A 21,210-nucleotide genomic window follows, 5' to 3' on the forward strand; every position below is an offset into this window, starting at 1 on the left:
TGTGCCAACCTGCCCACATTCCCCCTAGCGGCTATTTGTGGAATCGCACCGAATAACTGAAATATTGCTAAAGAACTTATTACAATAAGAAGATAAGGCTAGCAAAAGAAAAACAATGTTGGGATGTCTATTTTTATACTTAGTGTTGTCATTGTTTTTTTGTTGTTGTTTTTTTTTGCAACCAAATATATTTAATTTTCAGTGCCACTGTAACATATTAGAGTTAGAACAACTTATCATGCACCACAGCTTCAGACACATCAGCAGCAGCAGCAGCAGATTCTTCATCATGTCCAGGTGCTCACACAGAAGTTACTGTTTCATTTGTGAAACAAACTGAATTAATTAAGGAGGTTATGCTACTTTTGAAAGGGTAAAATGTGGATCATTGTCTCATAGCAAACAGGAAGTGGCAACAGACGAAAAGTAATCTTTTGATGTTTTCTGGTCAGAAATCACCTGAGTGTAACCCATAGTGTAAACTGTCCCGCTGTGGTAATACAGCGCCCCCGTGTGGTTGTCCTAAAATGTAACACTGGATCGTTTTGAGTGCAAACGAGCTAACAGAGGCTTGGACGGGATGCGCCGGAAAAACTGGAATATGACAGACCGGCATTTGCCTTTAATGTCCTGATAAATAAATCTGTAAAAGGAATGAAATTTTGCTTTGAAGCTGAAGGTGAGTCTCATTTACCACGCGTGTCAGCTGTTCTCCACTCCAGCTATCCTTTGTAGCTTGCTAGCTTAAGGTGAGCACGATGAGTGATAGCTTATTTTTCCAGTCTTGTCAGAGAGATTGTAGGCACGCCGAACACTGTTCAAAGTAACACCTTACCCGTTTAGTTCGCGTAGAACTGCGTCAGAAAATTATATTTTACCACTTTTATGAAGTCATTTAAAAATCCTGCGTAATTAGGCATGAAGCTGTTTAGACGAATTAGCTCGCTTAGTTCGGGTTATAATATCAACAACCTAGTCAGCACAGCAGCAGTATTCCCCATTGTGCAATATTTTTGTTGGTAGTTGTGCCTGCCTTGACACTCAGGTGAACTCAGAATAACTCTTTAACATTCCGCTGGAGGTGACACTGCTCATAAAATAACCTCCAATATGGAAAGACTGATTATTTAATAGTCAAATAGTCGGATTAGTAGGATCGGTGTCATTATTTTTATGCTAACATACGAGTGTTTTCTTGACGCGTTGTACCGAGTCCTGTTTTCCAGGTCAGATATTCACTTAAATACCATGAAAGTGTATTTTTAACTCTATTTACACCTTTCGTTTTAGTGCTGAATGTGTTCATACATCTACAAACATTTTAAATCCAGGTCAGTCATGTAGGCAGGTCACATGTTATGCTTTTTATTTGCAGACTTCCCACTATGGAAGTCCAACAGTGTCCGGAATTTATATAAAAATGTCATTATTTGAGTGATTGGTTTTAAAATTGTGATAATAAAATTGGGTGACACAATTAATTAAGTATATTATGAATTTACTATTGCAGTGTTTTTTATATATTAAAACAAAAATAAGTATTTATTGTTTATTTTATCGTTTAATTTTTTTTATGGTCGTATTCTGCAAAAAAAAAAAAAAGATTTTTCAAGTATTTATTCTTCAAAAACCAAAAATTCTATTTGAATTGTATTGTATTGTAAAATTATTGAATTGTAAATTACATGCTGTACATAATAATTAATCTGATGCCCTTAATGCCACAAGTAGAACAGGATCAGTCTCTCTGTCGTTTACTTAATTAAAAACATGAAAATACTTTCATTCTGCGTCTTCAAGGTGAATGTCATCCTGTCAAGCTGAACGCCGCTGTTAGACGCCGCCATCGTACGAAACTACCGAGGGCAGCCAAGGTCCGCGTTGGTGTGAAACGCCTCGGCTTCCAGCGCCAAACTCAGGGAGATGGCTTCACCCTTCGTGCCTGTCCCCGTCCCCATGGACAGAGCGCTGTCCGGCGGCAGGCTGAGGCGGCCGCAACGCGCCTCGTCTCTCGGGAGCGTCTCCAGCAGCTCTGAGTCTTCGTCCCCCATCACCCGGTCGGCGGGGGACGAGCAGGGTCAGACCGGCGGGGGGTCGGGATCGCAGCGGCAGTCACGCTGCACGGACAGAGCCAACCGCAGCCTGACGCCCCCGCCGCCGCAGAGCCCCGTGACCCGGGCCAGGGTGAACGGGACGCTTGAGGCGTCCATCCAGTACTCAACTTGCCCTCGGTCCATGTCGGACCCCACCGGGAACCAGCAGGCGGAGGAGAGGCCGATCACGCCTACCGTGCTGGGGTACGAGGTCATGGAGGAGAGAGCCAAGTTCACGGTAACTACCTGAAGCTGTGATTGCTTAGCAACTGCTGTAATGGAGGCCTTTCACCGATGATCAGTCTGACTGTACCAGGGGTTCCAAACTTTTTGGGCCAAAATCTCCAGCTCAAAAATTCTCACAGATCAAAAAACAAATTCATTTTTAAAAACTGAAGTCACAAGTTTTGGGGTTTTTTTAGTAGGGATGCACCCAAATCACCCGATACCGATCTGATACAGAAAATCAGTCCTAAATTGATTTAAAATGTTTCTTTTTTTAAAAACCCGGACGAAAATGTAATGAATTGCAAATTTATTTTATACAGAAATACGCCAATAGTTTCAAAAGTTGTGTTTTTACGGTCAGACATATAAAAACACAACTTTAATTTGTTCAGTTAACGGAATTAGGAGTATAAAAGCCAATGTAAAATAAATAATAAAAGAACTGAAACTGACAAAAGTCAACTGCAAAAAGCCTCCTTTCAAATGGTTTAGAAAGTGCAATTAGGAATTCTTAATATAATGTAAAAGAAATCGGTCCCACCACTGCAAATGGCTTCAAACAGCCTTGGCCTGTAGAGACAACTGTGAAAATACAAATTCTCTTTCACTCCTAATAAGAATTGTGTGTCATGAATTGACCGCGATGCTAACATTATTTCATTTTATTCCACACGTCGCTACATGCTTACAGCTCTGAGTTTAATTTTCTGCAGGTGTACAAGCTCCTGGTGAGGAAGAGTCAAGACGAGAACTGGGTCGTGTTTAGAAGATACACCGACTTCTCCAGACTCAACGACAAGGTGCTTTTGATTATCTATTATTATTTATTTTCGTAATAATTTGTTTTGGGGGGTTTTTTGCGCCTCCTTGCAGCCGTCCCAGGTGTCCTGGACGTTTTCCGGTCCTGTCTTTATTATCTCGCGCTGGTGTTTGCAAACACCCTGTTATCCGGCTGCTTTTTCTTTTGGACGTGCGGTGAAAGCGGTTGGAGCTGCACAAAGAAGCTTTCTGTTCCCACACAGCCAGCAGGCCCGAGCCCACAAGGTGGACGGCGCTCTCACGGCTGGGGCAAGGAATGTTTGAAACAGATTACATAGGCAGGAAATATAGAGGCCTTTTGCGGCCATCCGTGCTGGTCTGCACATTCTTTCAGATTAAAGATAGGACAGAATTCGTCTCCTCTGCTGTTTTTTTAAAAAATCGATTTCATGAGACGCCTCCAAAATTCCTGCAGTGTTTCCAGCTTCTGAAGTGTCACTGTTTACACCGATCATTTCTGAATGGTTTTGTAATAATGCCACATCTTGCTTTGTTTTTCCACTGTTTTATTATACACACAGTTGGATTACGTTGCGTGAGCCTTTTAGCCTGCAAGGCTGTTTTTGGGATCCTAATATTTATCAACCTCTGGATTCTTGAGGTAAAATGAGAAATGTAAGTATTTAGTCGTTGAGGTTTGTAGGTTTTCTATGAAACAACCATCAGAGCAGCCAAGTGGAATGTGTTGATGTGTAAAACGACTCAGTTCATCCCACTGCATAAGGTTTACATTTAGTAAATGATCACTAGCTAACGCAACTTTCATTGAGTAATTTCCTAGTTTGTCTTCCTGTCTTCGAAAACTCGATCTCCCAGTGAAACTGAGGATAATAGTAGAGATCATGTCAGGTTTGTTCTCAACTACAATGGCTGTCCCTGAATGAAGGGTGGACCCTGCTTGTTGAAACTATAATATATATATATCAGGTACAACTTATGACATTTACTGACAAAACTGCACAGGGTTATTGGTCTTTTTCCTGTAAAGTTGTTGGTTTATGTAAGTTTTAAACTATTTTTGTTCTCTTGTGTGCGTTTTCCCCTCCAGCTAAAGGAAATGTTCCCCGGCTTCCGACTCTCTCTGCCTCCTAAGAGGTGGTTTAAAGACAACTACAACAGCGACTTCCTGGAGGACCGGCAGCTGGGCCTGCAGGCGTTTTTGCAGAACTTGGTTGCACACAAAGACATCGTCAACTGGTACTTAGAAAAACGCTGCTGGTTCAGCTCTTAGTCTGTGTATCGCAACTTAACAGAAAGTCGGCCTCCATATTTGATACAAACAGTCTTTAATATCAGGGTAAAGGTCACTGATTTGTTAAAAAGAATCAAGCATGGTTCTGTTTTTTGCTTGCTCTCTTTGACAGCCTTCCAGTGAGGGAGTTTTTGTGCCTCGATGATCCTCCTGGGCCTTTTGACAGCCTTGAGGAGAGCAGGGTAAGCATACATGGAGCTAGTTATTCCTCTTCTCAATCAATTGAATAAAAGTCAGTAGAAGCCGTGTAATAAGCCTGATGGATAATCCAGTAATGACCAACGTTTTGATGAGAACTCTATACCAACAGACGACAAACGGGAATCTATTTTTAGAGATGCGCTGATCCGATATGAATATCTGTATCTGTATGATATTGAAAAACATTCTAGATTCGGTATCTGTGATAATGTGCCTGATCCTTTAGGATGGATCTATTCTAAGAGAAATGATTTACGTCAATCCAGCACTGATCTTCTGTATTGGATCGGTATCGGTTAATATCTAACCTCAGATATCTGTATCAAAGTGGGGGGAGGGAGTGTGTCGTGCATCTCTAGCTATTTTGTGGAAACAAACAGGTAAGAGTGCCCTGGTACAACGCTTTACTTCTGATACGATACCGATATTGCAGCTTTGAGTATTGGGTGATAACGGTATTGACTTGATACGATATCAGCATAATCAGGTGTACTTTTATTAGTTGTTTTGTTGTGTGGAATATTCGAAAGGGCTTGATAAAGCGATATTACTCCAATACTTACATTTTGGCTGATATCAGTAGTAAAACAGCATTTACTGCATTTTTGAGCTGCTTTAGTCATATTTGCTGGGATCATTTTTGACAGACCCCCCGTGTTATATAACAGAGTGGGTTGGAAAACAAGCACACGGCATAAAACGGCAGATTTGTGATGCTGGAGAGCTCGGTGTGAGACCAGTTCTGTTGCTTTAAGTAGCGCTCCAGCTAGGTCTCATTTCCTGACAGCTGGCTGGCAAAGAAAACCAGAACCAGCACCTTCCTGTTTCTGCAGAGAGAAGTCGTTCAGGTTCCTGAAACGTAGCCAAGGGCGCTTTTTTATTTTTTATTTATGCTGCTCAAACATTGTGTTCATCTGGGACCAGCAGGGGGTCTGAGAAACTGGATCTCACTGTTCCTTTGAGTCCAGAACTGATGGGATCAGAATAGATTCATGCATTAAAGTCAGATGGAAACTCAGCATCTTTCTCATTTTTAGTGCAATAACGTTGGAGTGCCATTTATTTTCCTTTGCAGTGATTGGTTGTAACCAGAAGAGTGGAGACAAGGAAGACACTGGATGTTAGCTTCTGCAGTAGTGCTGAATTGGTCTCCACCGTGTGTATTAACGGATATTAAGGGATATTTGGTGTTTACATTATTGACAAAAGGAGCGTTGGTCTCAGGTATTTGTGGATTTTATCAGTTTGCCGTCACAAACCTCCACGAATAGCGAGTCTCTGCTGCAGTTTTATGTGATGAACCAAAAAGATTCTACAGACAGTAGTGCGTAATTGGGAAACGGGCGAAGAATAATGCGCTATTTCTCAAAGAAAAAGAGAACGTTTGTTGTGCATTTGTATTCAGCGCCTACTTATTATTTGCTAAAACAAACTTTGTGTCAGTATGTCATACATTAAAGTTTTTTCCCCTCCGTTCAGGCGTTCTGTGAGACGCTGGAGGAAAGCAACTACCGCCTGCAGAAGGAGCTGCTGGAGAAGCAGAAGGAAATCGACTCTCTGAAGAGGAAACTGGAGGAAAAGGAGCAGACCATCCTGATCCTGGAGAAGCACGCCAAGTCAGTAGACCTAACATCGCCTTACTGACATTTACAGTGTTTCTTTTTTTGTTTTTGTTTTTTTGACCCTGTCACTCATGGATGTGTGATCGTTGCAGTGGAGGAAGCCCGGGGTCTCCCTGCGGTCTGTCGGCTCAGGGAAGTGAGAGCAGTGCAGACGCCGACGTGGAGTCGTCTGCAGCAGAGGCGGATCAGGACACGCCCGACGACACGGGGTAAAAAAACACACCCCAACAGCAAATATTATAAAGATACATGAGTGGATACTCCACCCTGATTCACAGGTGTGAAATTACTCCACTGCTCTGCTAAACGTTTGACTTTATTGAATGCAGAACAAATGATCCCAAACGTTTTGTCAAATTTGCGATTTGAACCTTCACGTTGGATTCTTGCCTTGCATTTTGGTCACTTTTTATTCCTTTAACAATTTGTCACCTCACAGGGGCAGAACATTAATCAGAGAAGCAGCCAAGAAAGAGGCCCTAATTTCAGAAGAGTAGCTATTGATTGCAAACAAGACAGATTAGAGTTGAGTTCTGAAAAGCATTCCTCTCTACAGCGAAAGCATAAATACTACAGTAATCCAATCTGACGGGGAGCAAAATGGTGTTTTTATCATGTCCATTAAACTTACTTAACATAATTCTGTTTACGTTTGTACCAGTGATATTTACAATGAAGGGACAAGTACATTTAAAAGGAGTTTTTGAAGGACGGCCAGAAATGAAGTGTGTAGAATCACGTTTGTTCACATTCAGCAGGAAAATAAAGACATTCAGAAACAATACTGATGATCTTGTCAGCTGGTTTACAGTGGAAAACACAAAATATTTTCCAAAATGTAAAGACTGTCAGATTTTAATTGTGATTATTCACGATTAATCGATTATTGAAATAACAATCAACTAGTTCGGTAATAGATTAATGACTAACTGAGTTTTTTATAGACTCAAAAAAAATTTGCTGAAGGAACAACGTACCAAGCCAAAACGGTGCAAAAAACAAATACATTTTGCTTTTAAAATGAAAAAACGTCTTTGGTTTGTAAATATATTCTACCCACCACAGGAGAGGACTGCTATAGTGTTACATTTAAAATGTTTACTCATTTCAAGTAAACATTTTACTTTGAATGAGTAAAATGTTTATTTTCTTATTTAAAAAAAGGAGTTGAATTATTTATTAGCATATTTTAATGTATTTCTAATATTGTATAAAAAAAATATCCTTTAGCAGTTTTTAAGCAAAACGTCAGAATAATTGATCGTTAGTTCCAGCCATAAACCAAAGATGGAAGCATTTGGCAACACGTTCCTCCACAGCTGTGAGTGAAGGAACATGTACATGGAGTTTTAACCTCTCTGTGCCCCTTTTGCAGTCAAATTTGGGGAAATGTATCTGAAATATGAGAGAAATCTGTGCTCCAATCAGAACAAATCAGAACTTGTTCGTCAAGTGCAAACGTGACCTCAAAACCAGGCGCTCCACGATTAGAAGAGTCTAAACAGTAATTATTATCAGCGTTCTAATTATCTTCTAGTCTTTAAAGTGTTCCTGTTTGTGATGATTTCTTTCCCCTGGATATTTCACAGCAGGGCAGCTCCGGTCTGAAAGCACAGCGTCTTTTCTCGTCAGGTATTATGAAAGTTAACTCGACGGGCTGAACTGCAGCATTCTTACTAGTAACACGCATCCCATCATCTGTGCTATGAAGGTGTTCTGTTACGTGTTGTCAGAGTGTTCAAAGCTGCTTTTTTTCCCCCTCCTCCACGTCTCTCTCTACAAGTCTTGCATGCTAAATGTGCCGCTAACTTTGGCGTCTCTCCTGTCTAATGGCTGAAGATGGTCTGTCGGTGTTGCTGTGGAAACATAATTTCTTGTGTTTTTGCTCATTTTCTCACAGTATAATGACTTGAAACAATTAAGTGTGACAAAAAGGTAAAAAAAAGAAATCTGTAAGCAGGGGGAAGTAGTATTTAGAAGCTGATGTTGAAGCCAGGATGAGTTTCTTTTAACCGTAGCAACTTCAGGTGTGTCCTCCCTCACATGGTTACTGTCTTCTGTGATGGACGTGATGACACATTTCAGAGCCCAGTGTTTCACCTCCTGAGGCTCGGCAGCTGTTGTTTACAGTAGAAACATCAGCTGCCGGCCACAGAAGTGCTTTGGATAAAGGCGTCACAATACCTGGCTGATTGCAAGGCTTTCATGTGATGTGTTGAGGAAACCTAAGAAGACTCGACCCCCCAAGCTGTGGTGTGGATTCATCGTGCGACCACGTCCTGTGCCTTTCCAACCTATTTGGACCTTTTCCACTAATAGTTACTCGGTGCGGCTCGACTCTTGTTACAAGGGTTTTCCACTAGTAAGCATTCAGTCGGGCTAAAAACGCAATGTCTAAAGACTGCCGGTCACCGATTACTTTTTACTTTTTGGCTCTCTTCTTTATGGAATGAAAAAAAAAAGCTGCATACAGTTCAACAGAGCTTTCACGTTAGCATTGTAGCATTGTCTGTGTTGTGTGCCGATCACTTTGTGCTACTTCTTGAATTGTAGGACCTCATAGCTATATGCCGACCCAACCGAATAGGGCTAGAACTCTGAAACCACTAGCGGTTCATCGATTGTAGTTTTTTGAAGAAAGTCTGAAATACTGATTTCGGCCGATACCGATTTTACTTTTGTCTGAAAAGTCACTAAATAAGAATGAGAAAACCTTTATTAGACCCTCAGTGGGAGCAGGAGTAGATCTTGTCCTCAGGAATAAAAAACAAACAAACATCATAAGACATGGGTATCATAATAATAATGTTGCTATGGTGGCAACCTTAGCAACCTTGCTAACTGCGCGTCTGCAGATGTGACTTGGTGGGCGGGTCTATCAGTCAGCCCTCTCTCATGGTAGAGGAAAAAGGGGACAGTGGCGGATTTTTAGACCTTTGCAAATGTAGATAATATCGGTTTCACGTGCAAGTATCGGACGATGACTAAAAATTCAGCAGATCGGGTCTGATCTATTGATGCACCGCTAAAAACCACCAGAAACCGAGTAGAGTTGAGCTGAGACGAACCGCGCCGTTAGCTGCTAGCTGCTAGCTGGAAAAGGTCCGTCATGTTGTACAACTAACATGTTCGGTGACTGCTTCACACACAGTGGTGTGTGTGTGTGTGTTGACTGTGTGGGTCTCTTTCAGTGGCTGTCTCGTAACTCAGGCTGTTCTGCAGGTGCTTGCAAAAGTATTTGGACTCCTTGAACTTTTCCTCATTTTGTCACCTTCCAGCAGACTTCAATGAATTTGTGCTAAACGTAATTAAAGATACATGGTTTATCTGCTGTAGTGCAGATGGCATTTGAGTTCCCATTACTCTTTAATATAATTTCATTCACAAAGTGGATATTTTAGTGAACAATGTGAGCAAACGGCATCACGCAGACCAAGGAACACAAGCAGATACGTCAGGAAGAAAGTTGCAAATGTAAAAGATACCCCAAAATTTGAATATTTGAAAAGTAAAATGTTTTCACAACTGTAAACCCAGCAAGACATGGCAGCCAGGCAAAAAGAGCGTCAGTCAGAGAAGCAGCCAGGAAGCCGCTGGAACTGCAGAGATCCAGGCGTCAGGTGAAGACAGTCTGTTGACAGGAAATCACTTCACCAACGTATAAAATGTCGTATGTGGCGAAGATTAACAGCACACTACACTCTGCAGGGAGGCTTCCTGCTGTAAAATACAGTGTTGATTGAAGCGTGTTTATGGTTTAGAGTGGCCCTGTCAAAGTCCAGAGCAACATCCAGAGGAGAATGGAAAGATTTGAGATATTTATGTTCACCATTTGGATCTTACAGAGAAAAGGCAAAAGCATTCAGTCTGCCTAAGGTAAAAAATGCAAGGTGAACAGACTCGCACTGATACTATTGCCTGAATCTAAATTTCATCACACTTTTCAGATTTTTACTGCGAAAAGAATTAAGTCATCCATAATTTTATTTCCATGTCATAATTCAGCAAGTCTTTTACTTAAAATCCCAATAAATGACAATAAAGTTTGTGATTATGCCATGACGAAATGCGGAAAAGTCAAAGTTTTATGAATACATCTGCAAAGCACCGCCTCTTTTTTTTCTCTTGTCCTCATGTTTTTTTTCTCTATATCAGTAACAGTCTGTCATTTCTGGTGTTAAACCTGACGTTATTTTCAATAAGAAGTGAAGTAAACTGTGTGTTTTGTCTCGGCAGAGGCAGGTGTCGGCTCCAGCCGGTGCGGTCCGCCGCCTGTTGGTGCGGCCCGGCGCTCAGCACCTCTCCTCCGGTCATCCAGGTCACTCAGCTGTTCCACAAGAACACTTGAAGCCCAGCTCCAAGCCTTTTCCTCTTTCCTCCCGCTCCCCTCCGTCGTCCAATTGGCTTTGACTTTCACGTCACTTCGCCGTCCTCCATCTTTCAGGCTGGAACTGCTGCTCGACCCGATGCACGGAGAGGAAATAGTTTCACACTGACACCACTTGTGGGTTATTCAACCCGGCACCTGAAACACTTTATAAAACCCAAAGACCTCAAGACGAAGAGCCGACCCGGGTCGCCCTCTAACCTCCTCCTGCTTCTGCCAGGTCGAGTTTGTTATAATTTTGCCTCCGGAAAGCGTGGCTCCGACAAAACTTGAAGGCTCGACGACTTTCAGTACAGACGATCGATAATAAAAAGTAACCACTGACATCCCCCGGACGTTTTTTGCCTTTTTGAGAAGACGGCTTCTCCAAACTGAGAAACAGCACCCCCTTGTGGCGTTCTGAGCAGATGTACCCAGGTGGCTTTTGTCACGGTCGATATCCAGGTACTTTGTGCTCCCACTGACTGTTATCAGTGTAAACAAACCGTCGGTTTGCATTGTGAAGCCAATATCTCCTCTGGTTTTAAGTGCCAAGTGTGGTTTGGAAGCGTCAACGAATCAAGATGGAGACATGAGATGCAATAACTGATACGTACACAAATCATTTCATAAATAAATAGAAAGAAAAAGAAAATCTGAGATCTTATTCCTGTCCTGTTAGTAGCTACAGTCATTGTTTAGTAATGTAGGTACACTACAAAAATAAAAATCTCAGAGTAGTTTTGCTCTAGATTCTAGTGCAAATATCTTAGTTTTGTCTTTTTTCAAGTGTACTGACTTGCAAGGAACATACTTCTATTTTAAGTCAGAAATTCCTTTATATAAGTGGAAAAAGTACAAGTTCCAAAAATAACTATTACTTTTTCACCAATATTAGGAAATGATTGGCTTTAGTTCCTATATCTTGCTGAAAAGTTACTTTTGTCTTATTTCAAGTGCAATAAGATATTTGCACTAGAAACTCGACCAAGAGCACTTGGTAAGATTTAGTGTTTTTTTTTTTTTTTTGTTTTTTTTTTTGTTTGTTTTTTTTTTTTTTTTTTTGCAGTGTAACACTAGAAGACCATTTCAGACAGTTCACTTCCACACATCTACATGTTAACATGCAGCTTTGTGTTTGAGCTGTGGAAGATTTTACATAAACATGTGCACTTTAAGGTACTGGACTCTAGATTATTGTGATTTCCGTAGAAAATAATTTGCTATTTACACTTGATGTATTTAATTTACTCAACACTCAAATTTTTTATTTTATTTTATTTTTTTTTTACATCCCAACCGTCACAGTTGTCATCGGGTTGTTCAGGTGACTTGATCGTGAGTTAAAACTACAAGAGAACAATTGTGTTGAACCAAGACTTGGCGAAGAGCAGCCCATCTTTTACATTGCGAATGGTGCTAATTAACTTAAAAGCTCTGAAGCAGGAAACACTTATCTGAAAATGTCACACCCAGACTGTTCCTGGCGAACACGTCACCCACGAAAGCCATACTTTTTATTTTTTAAATTTTTTTTCAATCCAAGCAACTCCGGAGTGACAGACGCATCTGTGGCTTTCGCTCTTTAATCGTCGTTCAATGATTGGGGGGGGCGGCGGCGGAGCAGCTGATGGCATCTCACGCTCGGCCTGGAGCAGCTCGGGTCTTGCACTTTATGGATGAACGGCGAAGCTTAACGACCGCTCGGATGTTGTTTTCACTCTTTCTAAGAAGGCCACATGCGTCTTTGATCACCACGAGCCGTTTTGATTTCCAGCGGGGTCTAAAATGTTAATATCTTGTTTATGATCTGTGCCGCTCTGGATATTTGCCTCTTGCAACATTAAGTGCCTTGAAGGGTTGTGTTGTTGTTTTCTTAGCTTTTCTTCTGATGAGTTGGGATTGGTTTATAGATTTATGCAGGACATGAAACATATCCCCCCCCTCTCTCTCCCTGTGATGGAAAGGTTTTAAATAACACTCTTGTGTGTGTGTGTGTGTGTATATATATATATATATATTGTTGTTTTGAATAGATATGTTTTTGTAATATTACACAAATCGAATCTTACCTTATTTACACCTGTAGTTTCACTTTAAAAAAACTTAAACGTATATGCGAACAACAAGATCCAAACTATGAAAAGGATACTGTAGACACTGTAACACACGCTGCTTATCGTGTACAAAATGAAATATTCACATGATTAAAGAGGGAGTAACATATTGAACACACCTACCTTTGTTTTCTGTTTTCTTACGTTTTAAGTTGGTGTTACCACGGCAATAAATGGTACCAGGTTTCTGTGAAATAAAATTTTGGATCTATCTGCTGTGACGTTTGTCATTTAAGACTTTTTAAGTGGAGAGGGCTTTCTACATGTTCTTATTATTTAATGTGGAAAAGCAGGCTCTCATTATTTATAATGATTACTTTTCAGCTCTTAATTTCCCAAAGTGCCGCTTTGTTGCCGAGCGCCGTTCACTAGATTAGCGGTTTTCTTTGCGGATCGCTCATATGGGACCCATTTCAGACGTTTGACATGACGGAGTCGGCTTAAGCCAGTCGTTTTGTTCAAGATGGAGTTTATCAAGCCGATGTTCCTGCGCTGCCTCTTTTATTGTCCCTCGGGAATACTGATGGGTCTCAGTTTCTTTACCTAATGATGTCATGGGTCATTTTTCTTCGTGAAAGCACGGCTGCAGTTTTCATTTGATCTTTATTTCTCACTCTCTCTCTCAGTGATACATATGAATTAGTTCATGCAACAACTTAATGAAATCATGAGGGAAAGTTAGCTGTTCAGCTCAGACTATGGCAGACATATTTCAAATGCACAACGAAACAACAGCTTGTTCAGTATCGCTTCATTGTAATTATTTTTCGCATTTCTTTTAAATGCAGAAAGAGATTTAGGTCGTTCATCTCACTGTCGAGCTTGTTCCAAAAACTGACTCCGTTAATAGGAATAGGAAATATATATATATATATATATATATATATATATATATATATATATATATATATATATATATATATATACACAAAAGCTGCTTTATGGTATATATGCAGGATGTACAGTTAAATTAAAGCTAAATAAAATGTTGATCCTCACAAATGGTGCAACATTAACAGTTCTTAAAAACATCCAGCACTTCCATAGAAGTTTTAAAAGACATCTAGCTTGGCCTTAAATCTACAGGTTTGTTTTTTTTTTTTTCAGTTAACAAGTTTGCTGACCGTTTGTGGTTATTTCAGAATTTCTGGTTTTGGATTCACAGCTGGTTTTCCTTTATGTTTCAGTCAATTATAAAACTTCCGGACCGCTTCAGCAGTGCCGTGACATCAAGTTCAGAAACTACATGAATGAGAAAAGCAAAAGAAATTAACGTAATAACTGACCCTAAACAAGGATATTTTACTCAAAACACATTTAGAAATAACTCGGACCACTTCTGTGTTATTTTGGCGAGCTGGCTTTACTTCCTCTTACACTAGCGAGTAGTGAGTGAAGTACATAAAGATTTCGATTTCAATCTCACCGAACAACATTTGCCCAGTTTTCACAAGCAGATTCAGTCAGCAAGAAAGACCACAAGGAAAAATCCCAACAGGGCCGTTTTCCGTGACCCAGTATTAATCTAAGAGTGTTCACTGGTTCTTGTACGCGTGCCAGGCCTCCCACTGGCCTCTGCAGCAGAAAGTAGCTGTAAAACATCCGTGGATGGACAGATTGATGTCTCGTGAATCACATCTATATGGCTTGAACTTGCTGGTGTCGGGTATGTGGCCCCGAAGCACACAAGTGGCCATGTTTTGATAAACTACAGGCCAGAAATTTCAAATCCGAGCCGCACAAGCAGGCAGAGGAAAAGATGCGATCGAGGAAGGGACCGGCTTGGATTTACCATTAAGCTGCTTGAATGGGTTTTCGCTCTAAAAACGGGATAAAAGCTGGAAACAAACCTTAATGATTTAAAGGTCTCTTAAACCGTCCTGATATTTTGAGTGTATTTTATTGCTTTGCTTTCCACGGGCCACACTTTGCACATTCCTGCTTAATGTAACACAATTGGATTTAGATCCAGTTGGAGCCTGCAAGGCTTGCAAACAATATTTGCTGTTTTCATAAACACATCTTTTGTCTTCCCTCCTGTAGAATTAAATCGGGTTTTTGCAGAATCTACGTCTCAGACAGAGCACATTATTTTGCATGTGAAGTACCCCAGGGCTCTATGTTGGGCCTTGTTTTATTCCCTGGTTGTTATAACACGGAGAAAATATAGTTACATTTAAAGTTGACATTTATGCTTAAGACAGCAGTTCATTTCATGGGTTCTACTTTCAGGTGTGTTATTGGTAATCCAGATTTTTTTTATTGTTCGTGATGCTCCTTCTAGTCTCTCCAGCTTAGATTTAATGTGTCTTTGTTCAAATTGTCTTCTAACAAGTTTGTGCAGCGTGGTTTACTTCGTAACCTGGTTGTTTTAGAATCAAGTATGTCTAAGAATAGCACTGGTGTATTTTTATGCACAAATATGCCAGACTGGAAAAAATTTCCCTCGTTTATTATTAACACCTTTAAACGTTTGCTATGATTTGCATTCCAGAAGTTGGGTATTCATTAAATCACTCAGATTTTGCTCTGGGCTGATTGAAACAGTTTTATCTTATTTTGCAACTAGATTGTTTAAAAATCGTTCAAGTAGCTCCTGACTTGTGTTGTGTGAGCTGCCATCTTGACCAGCTCACACTTTAAAAACAGATTTATTCGCAAGGCGTTTCTTGGTTAAACAGATGAAAACTTTTTATTATTATTATTATTATTATTATTGAGTATTGTTACAAAACCGTAAGTTGTACGATTTCTCACTGCAATGTGAAACGGCAACACAAAAACTTTGGGCCATTTCACTTGCACAACTGAAATTGATTTAGACAGTAACACTTTTGATTTTTAAAACACTCATAACAGGATTGCAGTAGAGCTCCAACTCGACAGAGTTTATTTTGTTCAAAGTATTTTAAAGCAAACGATGTGCTCCCCACCTATAAGTGTTATAAATGACATGCAGAGTCTTAAATGGAAACACACACGTCACTGGTGTTTGTTCTGCTGACAGACAGGGAAGGGGGTGTGTGCTGCAAGTGTGAGCCTGCCTTTCGAATAAGTACGAGCTGAGGACCACAGGGAGGCAGAGAGCAGGGCTCCTTCCACTCACAGTCAGTATGAAGTTGGCAGTTCAGTGTTTATGCTTTTTGCATTTCGCCCTTCTGAGTTTTGGACTGGACACGTACATTTCACTCAGCAGAACCAAAGCCTCTCACAGTGATGGTAAGTTACTTGGAGAGTTTTTTGTTTTTTTTTATCTATTTATTTTTTGCATTTACGTAGCAAACAATAAAAATGCAAGTTATGCTGATTAGAAAAAAAGAAATGACTGTATCTGAATTCATCGTGCTGAACAATCAAGAGTTTAAATCTCATGAAACCATGATGCATTTATCAAAACTTATGGAATCGCTTTAACCATTTAACCATGCATAGTTTGATTGATTTTTAGCATTTCAACTGGACCATGGTCATTATTCACAGGACTGGAGGACATGAAATAAATTCATTATCAGTGATAATGAATTATGAATTTAAGTCCCTAACAATTTATACCCCTGTCATGTTCAATTACAAAGTATTTTTTTAATTTTACCAATATTTTTCAACTGACTGGAAGTAATGTTTATCCTGTGTTAACATCCAAAACGTTGTTTGGTGATTTGATTTCTGTTATACTGATTATTCTAAAGCAGATAATTTTTTGGCATGCCATTTTTATTTAAATTCAAGATTTCTCTATAATAATAATAATAATATTCTTTTTACTTTGTGTTATCTTTTGAGAGATGCCAACATCATATTAGAAACAAACTTAACTGAATGAAAATAAATTTAAATAAAAATAATTTGAATAACTTTGGGCTTGACTATATATAATTGCTTGAACTTACCTTTTTTTTGGAGTATTTTCATAGAAAAGGTTTTGTGTTAAGAGTACACATATCTAATGAGGCACATAATTACCCATTACACTGACAAAACAAGCTGTTTAGATAGATAGCTTCATATTAAGCCATAAAGGTTATGATACAATAAAGAACTTTTTTAATCTATTCTAGTAAGGTAGTGAGGTTTTATGTGACTCTTTCTCCTAACAATCACAGCTGAGATGTACAGTTCATTGGTAACAACTCTGAGGAAACTATGTTAGCTATAGCAAAATTGGCATTAGCATTACTGCTGCTGCTAAACTAGCTAAGCTTTGCTTTAACACAGAAACTTCATCAACCACAAGTCTCACAGAAGTTCTTAACTTTGACAAAATTTCTATATTTATTCTTAGTACAACTTTTATAAACGTAGCCTTGCTAATCTCTGCTGGACAGCATACAGAATGGATAAGTTTAGGAAATGGTTGAACAAAGCTAACTGGTGTCTAACGTCAAGTTTAGATAGGATTTGTTTGCTTATATTGTCAAAATAACATTCTTGGGCAACTTCTTTTTTTTTAATGGCTCATGTTTAACAGTGTCCAAAACATTTTTTTTATTGTGTGTAAATCACATGGGGCTTGACACAGACTGCTAATCTTTAACATGGTACTAGTTCTTCAATGGGAGGAAGAAGGTAATACAAAACGTATACATTTCACTATCAGTGCAGACATGACGGGAACTCTGAGGTATTCTGCGCAAACGGCCCTGGTCTCTGGTGCTTCACTCATTTTTATGGCTGCAGAGGTTTATGGTAGGAAGTGATTTGTGTTATAAATGAGACAGTTTTATGTACCCCTTGATTTATTGCCGCAGAATGGACTGGTTTTATCTGTGTCACAGTAGGCTGTGCAGATATCAGACAAAAACAGGGGAAAAGGAGCCTTATCCATCAGGGTTATCTAAGGTTTGATCTGGTGTGTCCAGCACAAATTGCCCACAACCTTACATGAAACCTCAGCGTTTTAAACCGCCTTCCACTCCATTTACACTTCATAAATCCAAGGGATTCCACTACGAATCAGTCGAGTGGAACGAGAGGCCGTGAGTCGGCTCCGACATCCTGTCACCTGTCAGGAACTGACCTTTGGAACACAAGCACAGCCATTAACTCATCCGTCTCAGCAGGCGCTGCGGTTGCTGCAGCGTCAATCGTAAGAGGTTTTAATGGGTTTGAAGGAAATCCTGCTGAAGAAGTGGCAACGGTTAAACTGTTTGAGGAGCTAGGATTTCTTTCAGTAGTAAGATGTGAGGGTTGTCCAGTTTCAGCCTATAATATTGCAAATTGGATGTTCAGGCATATTTCATCTGACAGGAAAATTGTTTGGGGTTTTTTTGTCAAGAAAAAGAAGCAGACATTTGCAAAAATAAAATCTGCAAAAGCAGTTATTCTTAATGCTCGCACACTTTTGTTCTGTTGTGTAAAATAAATCCTGTCAAAATTCATGTTCATTGTCCTCATTGAACAATACTATACATGTCTATAGCTGACCAATATCTCAATAACGGTCTTTGAAGATTCTCTACTAATTGTATTATCACGCCTGTCACAGATTCTTATCTCACACAAGCAAGAGGAACCTGAAATACACTACTAACTTTTAAAACACGTAATTAATAAATAAATAAATAAAATATAAAAATAAAAAGTATTTTTGATTATTTTTTGATAAACTCAGTGCTGCTCCAAGAACATTTATCCTAATCCTGCTTTTCAGTGCTAATCAAGAGCGTATTATAAAATTTGTAAGTTGTGCAATTATATGCTTCAAACAAGAGTTTATGAGAGAAAATTATATTAAAATTATTTTAAAATGATAAAAAAAAGACTAAAGCAGGAAGTAGAAAAAGTAGCATTGTTTTTATAATGATATAAAATAACAGTACAAACTGATGCAAGTTTTTTTTTTTTTTTTTCTTTACAAATTCTTATCTGGATTTAAGTTTGGACTTTGACTGAGCCATTCGAACGCACATTTATTTCAAAGTATCAGAGTACAGAAGGCTTAAAACGAATGTCTCCTTTGCCTCCCTTTTCAGATATTTATTCAAAAAATCTATTCAGACCCAAGTATGCTTTTGCCTTTTGGGCTTCACAAGTTAGAGGGAGTTCAGTCAAATAGAAACATGCTTTTCATCTAAACGTAATTGTTCCAATTTTATTTCAGCGGGGTATATAAACCAAGACAGAGTGAGAAGACTGTTTGCCAAGAGGGCACTGTATGAACAGCAGAAGACAGTGAGTTGGACATCTTATATAATAACAATAATAATTGTTTGTTGAGCATTTAATATTTTTCATCTATTTTTTCCCCCCTCTAAAATATGCATCGTCTCTCTCGGAACTTCCAGAAAAAGTCCAGCATTGTTCCTCATCCTGCGCCTCAAAACGACGTTTCTCGTCCCAAAGCGCGGCTGCCGAAGCCCCCGGTGATGCCCGGATGCTCCCTGCTGGGACAGAGCTGCGTGCCGCTGTGCGGCTGCTGCGATCCGTGCGCGACGTGCCACTGCCGCTTCTTCAACGCGATCTGCTTCTGCCGGCGAGTGGAGCGAGCGAGGTCACGGTGTGGGAGCAAAAAAGCAGCGAAGAGAAGAAAGGCGAAAAAAAAGTCCACGACGAAACCCTAAACACGCGCCTGGTCAATGGAGGAAAAGAAAAGAAAAGAAAAAAAAAGTGCCAGTCAAAAGCTTTGGACGCTTCAAAACGTCGGCGCGTGAGAATTCAATTTTATTCCTCTCGGAGGAGGCAGCTGCTTGGATTTACTAACCGATTAAAATCTCTAGAAGTATTTGCAGGGCATTTTCAGTCATGCAAATGTTGAATTGTTGATACAACTTTTGTATATGAACCATGTTATGTTTAGTGATTACATGGTTCCATCAATATTCCAGTGAAAGGAACTCGTGTTTTTTGTCGTGTAAGTTGACAGCTTTATGATAATAAAGTGCTTTTTAAAATTTCTTTTACTTTTCTCAATAACAACAACGACAAAATAACACAATTTATCAACACCTGTAGTTGGTTGTTAAAAAAACCTGATATTTGTAATGATGGATCTAAGTGAGAAAGATATTCACAGTCTTCTACATCCGTTCTTTTCTTTTTTTTTTTCTTTCTTACTTGATATGAGGGTTTGGAGCCTTGTATCAAATGATAGCTTGTAATGGTACCAGTGTTACCAGGACAGGATGGTTGTTGATGCTAATTCAATAGTTGGAAGCGTGGCTAACAAGGCCACGGATAGCTTCGTTCACTTCCTTCCGCTTACATGCAGGCGACGATTCTAATGTTGATGTCATCGCTCACAACTTCTTCCACTGGTCGCTGATTGGCCCGGTGGAAATTCTACTGGAGGAATCGAAGTAAACGGGAGAAAGCCAAGACTGCCACTGAAACGAGATTAAAATTGAGCAGAACTACGAACCAAACCTGCTTCAGTCTCTGCTTTTCTCAACTTTTATTGAAACTCAAATACTAACTTTAGCACCATGACTCTTTCTTGACCTTATTGTTAGACTGTAGTAATATAATCCATCACAACAAGTTTTTGTTATCGTAAAAAGTTGAAGTTGTAGCAGAAAAAAAACAAAACATTCTCATTGTATTTCTGCCCGTGATGCAAAATCGTCAGCTGACTACATTTCACTGCTACACTTTGGAAAAGTCCAGCTGAAGTTAATTAGCAGACTGGTTAACAGAAGTACATATGAGACTGAAGTCGTTATCTTAATGAGTTAGTCATACTTCAGAAGAAAAGTGTGTTGATTTGTATCAAAATTGCCTTAAACGGATGAGAAGCTAATAGGGTAATGGCTAATGGAGCGCCAAATAAGCAAACAAACAAAACAAAGCTATGAAACAATATTGCATCTAACTTTTAGAGTTTCAATGCTGAACTAAAGAAGGTTTCATATTGGGAGCAGAACAGTGTGATCTCATTTGAACTAAGCTGAAGAGTTTTTGGACACAGCCTTCTGACAAAAAGGACAAAAGTGCAAAACAGGCACTTCTGTCCAAAACAAAACAAAACATCAAGAACAGAGTGAAACTCTGCAGAAAGTACAACAGAGCGGACCAGTGGTATGAGATTATTATCCTCTTAAAAGGAAAGGCCCAAGTAATTATCAAAGAATGCGTTCACCCTTGTTAAATTAAATTCTGTTTTGTTGAGAACTTCCATAATTTTATCCTCCAGCTGAATCAATCAATCAAATTCTATTTGTATAGCACATTTCAGCATCAAGGCATTTCCAGGAGTCGAAGGTTTTTCTCACAAACGTCTGCAGTCCAGTCAGATATTTGCGGACGTTGCCAGGTGCTGTAATCCCATCACATCACCCTACAAGTACCGTTACGTTCAGCTGTGTTATATTACCCCACAGCAGCATGAAATGATGGACGAGCTTCGTAATTTGGTGTGAAAACCCTCCCTTCCTTACATGCTTGTTTAGCTTGTAAGGAAGCTACACAAGCTTCCTTACAAGCACAGTCTCTCTAAGTCCTGCAAGAAAAAAAAAAACAGATTGAGAGATTTCTGTTTCTAGTTTGACCTCAGAGGCCTCCAATTCTGCCTGTCAAT

At 39.6% G+C, this 21,210-nt stretch overlaps 2 protein-coding genes across 5 annotated transcripts; both read left to right on the forward strand.

The window, feature by feature from the left end:
* Positions 1-509: 509 nt before the first annotated feature.
* Positions 510-11,546, forward strand: snx16 (sorting nexin 16). 4 transcript variants are annotated; one of them, XM_044104574.1, is made up of 9 exons: positions 510-679; positions 1,801-2,331; positions 3,035-3,121; positions 4,189-4,337; positions 4,505-4,574; positions 6,073-6,209; positions 6,308-6,424; positions 7,805-7,847; positions 10,452-10,583. In XM_044104574.1, the coding sequence occupies exons 2-8, from the start codon at positions 1,924-1,926 to the stop codon at positions 7,821-7,823; spliced, it is 987 nt and encodes a 328-aa protein (XP_043960509.1). In that variant the 5' UTR covers positions 510-679; positions 1,801-1,923; the 3' UTR covers positions 7,824-7,847; positions 10,452-10,583. The 4 variants fall into 4 exon arrangements, with proteins under 4 accessions (XP_043960509.1, XP_043960510.1, XP_043960508.1 ...); XM_044104575.1 differs by having other exon boundaries at positions 7,808-7,847; XM_044104573.1 differs by lacking the exon at positions 7,805-7,847 and having other exon boundaries at positions 512-749; positions 10,452-11,546.
* Positions 11,547-15,757: 4,211 nt separating this feature from the next.
* Positions 15,758-19,591, forward strand: LOC122824184 (agouti-signaling protein-like). Its single transcript, XM_044104478.1, has 3 exons — positions 15,758-15,917; positions 18,799-18,869; positions 18,983-19,591. The coding sequence occupies exons 1-3, from the start codon at positions 15,812-15,814 to the stop codon at positions 19,256-19,258; spliced, it is 453 nt and encodes a 150-aa protein (XP_043960413.1). The 5' UTR covers positions 15,758-15,811; the 3' UTR covers positions 19,259-19,591.
* The last annotated feature ends 1,619 nt before the right edge of the window (positions 19,592-21,210 follow it).

Source organism: Gambusia affinis, linkage group LG21 (assembly GCF_019740435.1).
Source record: "Gambusia affinis linkage group LG21, SWU_Gaff_1.0, whole genome shotgun sequence".
NCBI lineage: Eukaryota > Metazoa > Chordata > Actinopteri > Cyprinodontiformes > Poeciliidae > Gambusia > Gambusia affinis.

Excerpts from the sequence above, each read along its gene's own strand:
- snx16 (XM_044104573.1), top strand. The coding sequence starts at position 1,924 with ATGGCTTCACCCTTCGTGCCTGTCCCCGTCCCCATGGACAGAGCGCTG. Across the intron at positions 3,122-4,188 it reads TCTCCAGACTCAACGACAAG|CTAAAGGAAATGTTCCCCGG; the intron begins GTGCTTTTGATT and ends TTTCCCCTCCAG. Across the intron at positions 6,210-6,307 it reads ATCCTGGAGAAGCACGCCAA|TGGAGGAAGCCCGGGGTCTC; the intron begins GTCAGTAGACCT and ends TGATCGTTGCAG.
- LOC122824184 (XM_044104478.1), top strand. The coding sequence starts at position 15,812 with ATGAAGTTGGCAGTTCAGTGTTTATGCTTTTTGCATTTCGCCCTTCTG. Across the intron at positions 15,918-18,798 it reads CAAAGCCTCTCACAGTGATG|CGGGGTATATAAACCAAGAC; the intron begins GTAAGTTACTTG and ends ATTTTATTTCAG. Across the intron at positions 18,870-18,982 it reads TGTATGAACAGCAGAAGACA|AAAAAGTCCAGCATTGTTCC; the intron begins GTGAGTTGGACA and ends CGGAACTTCCAG.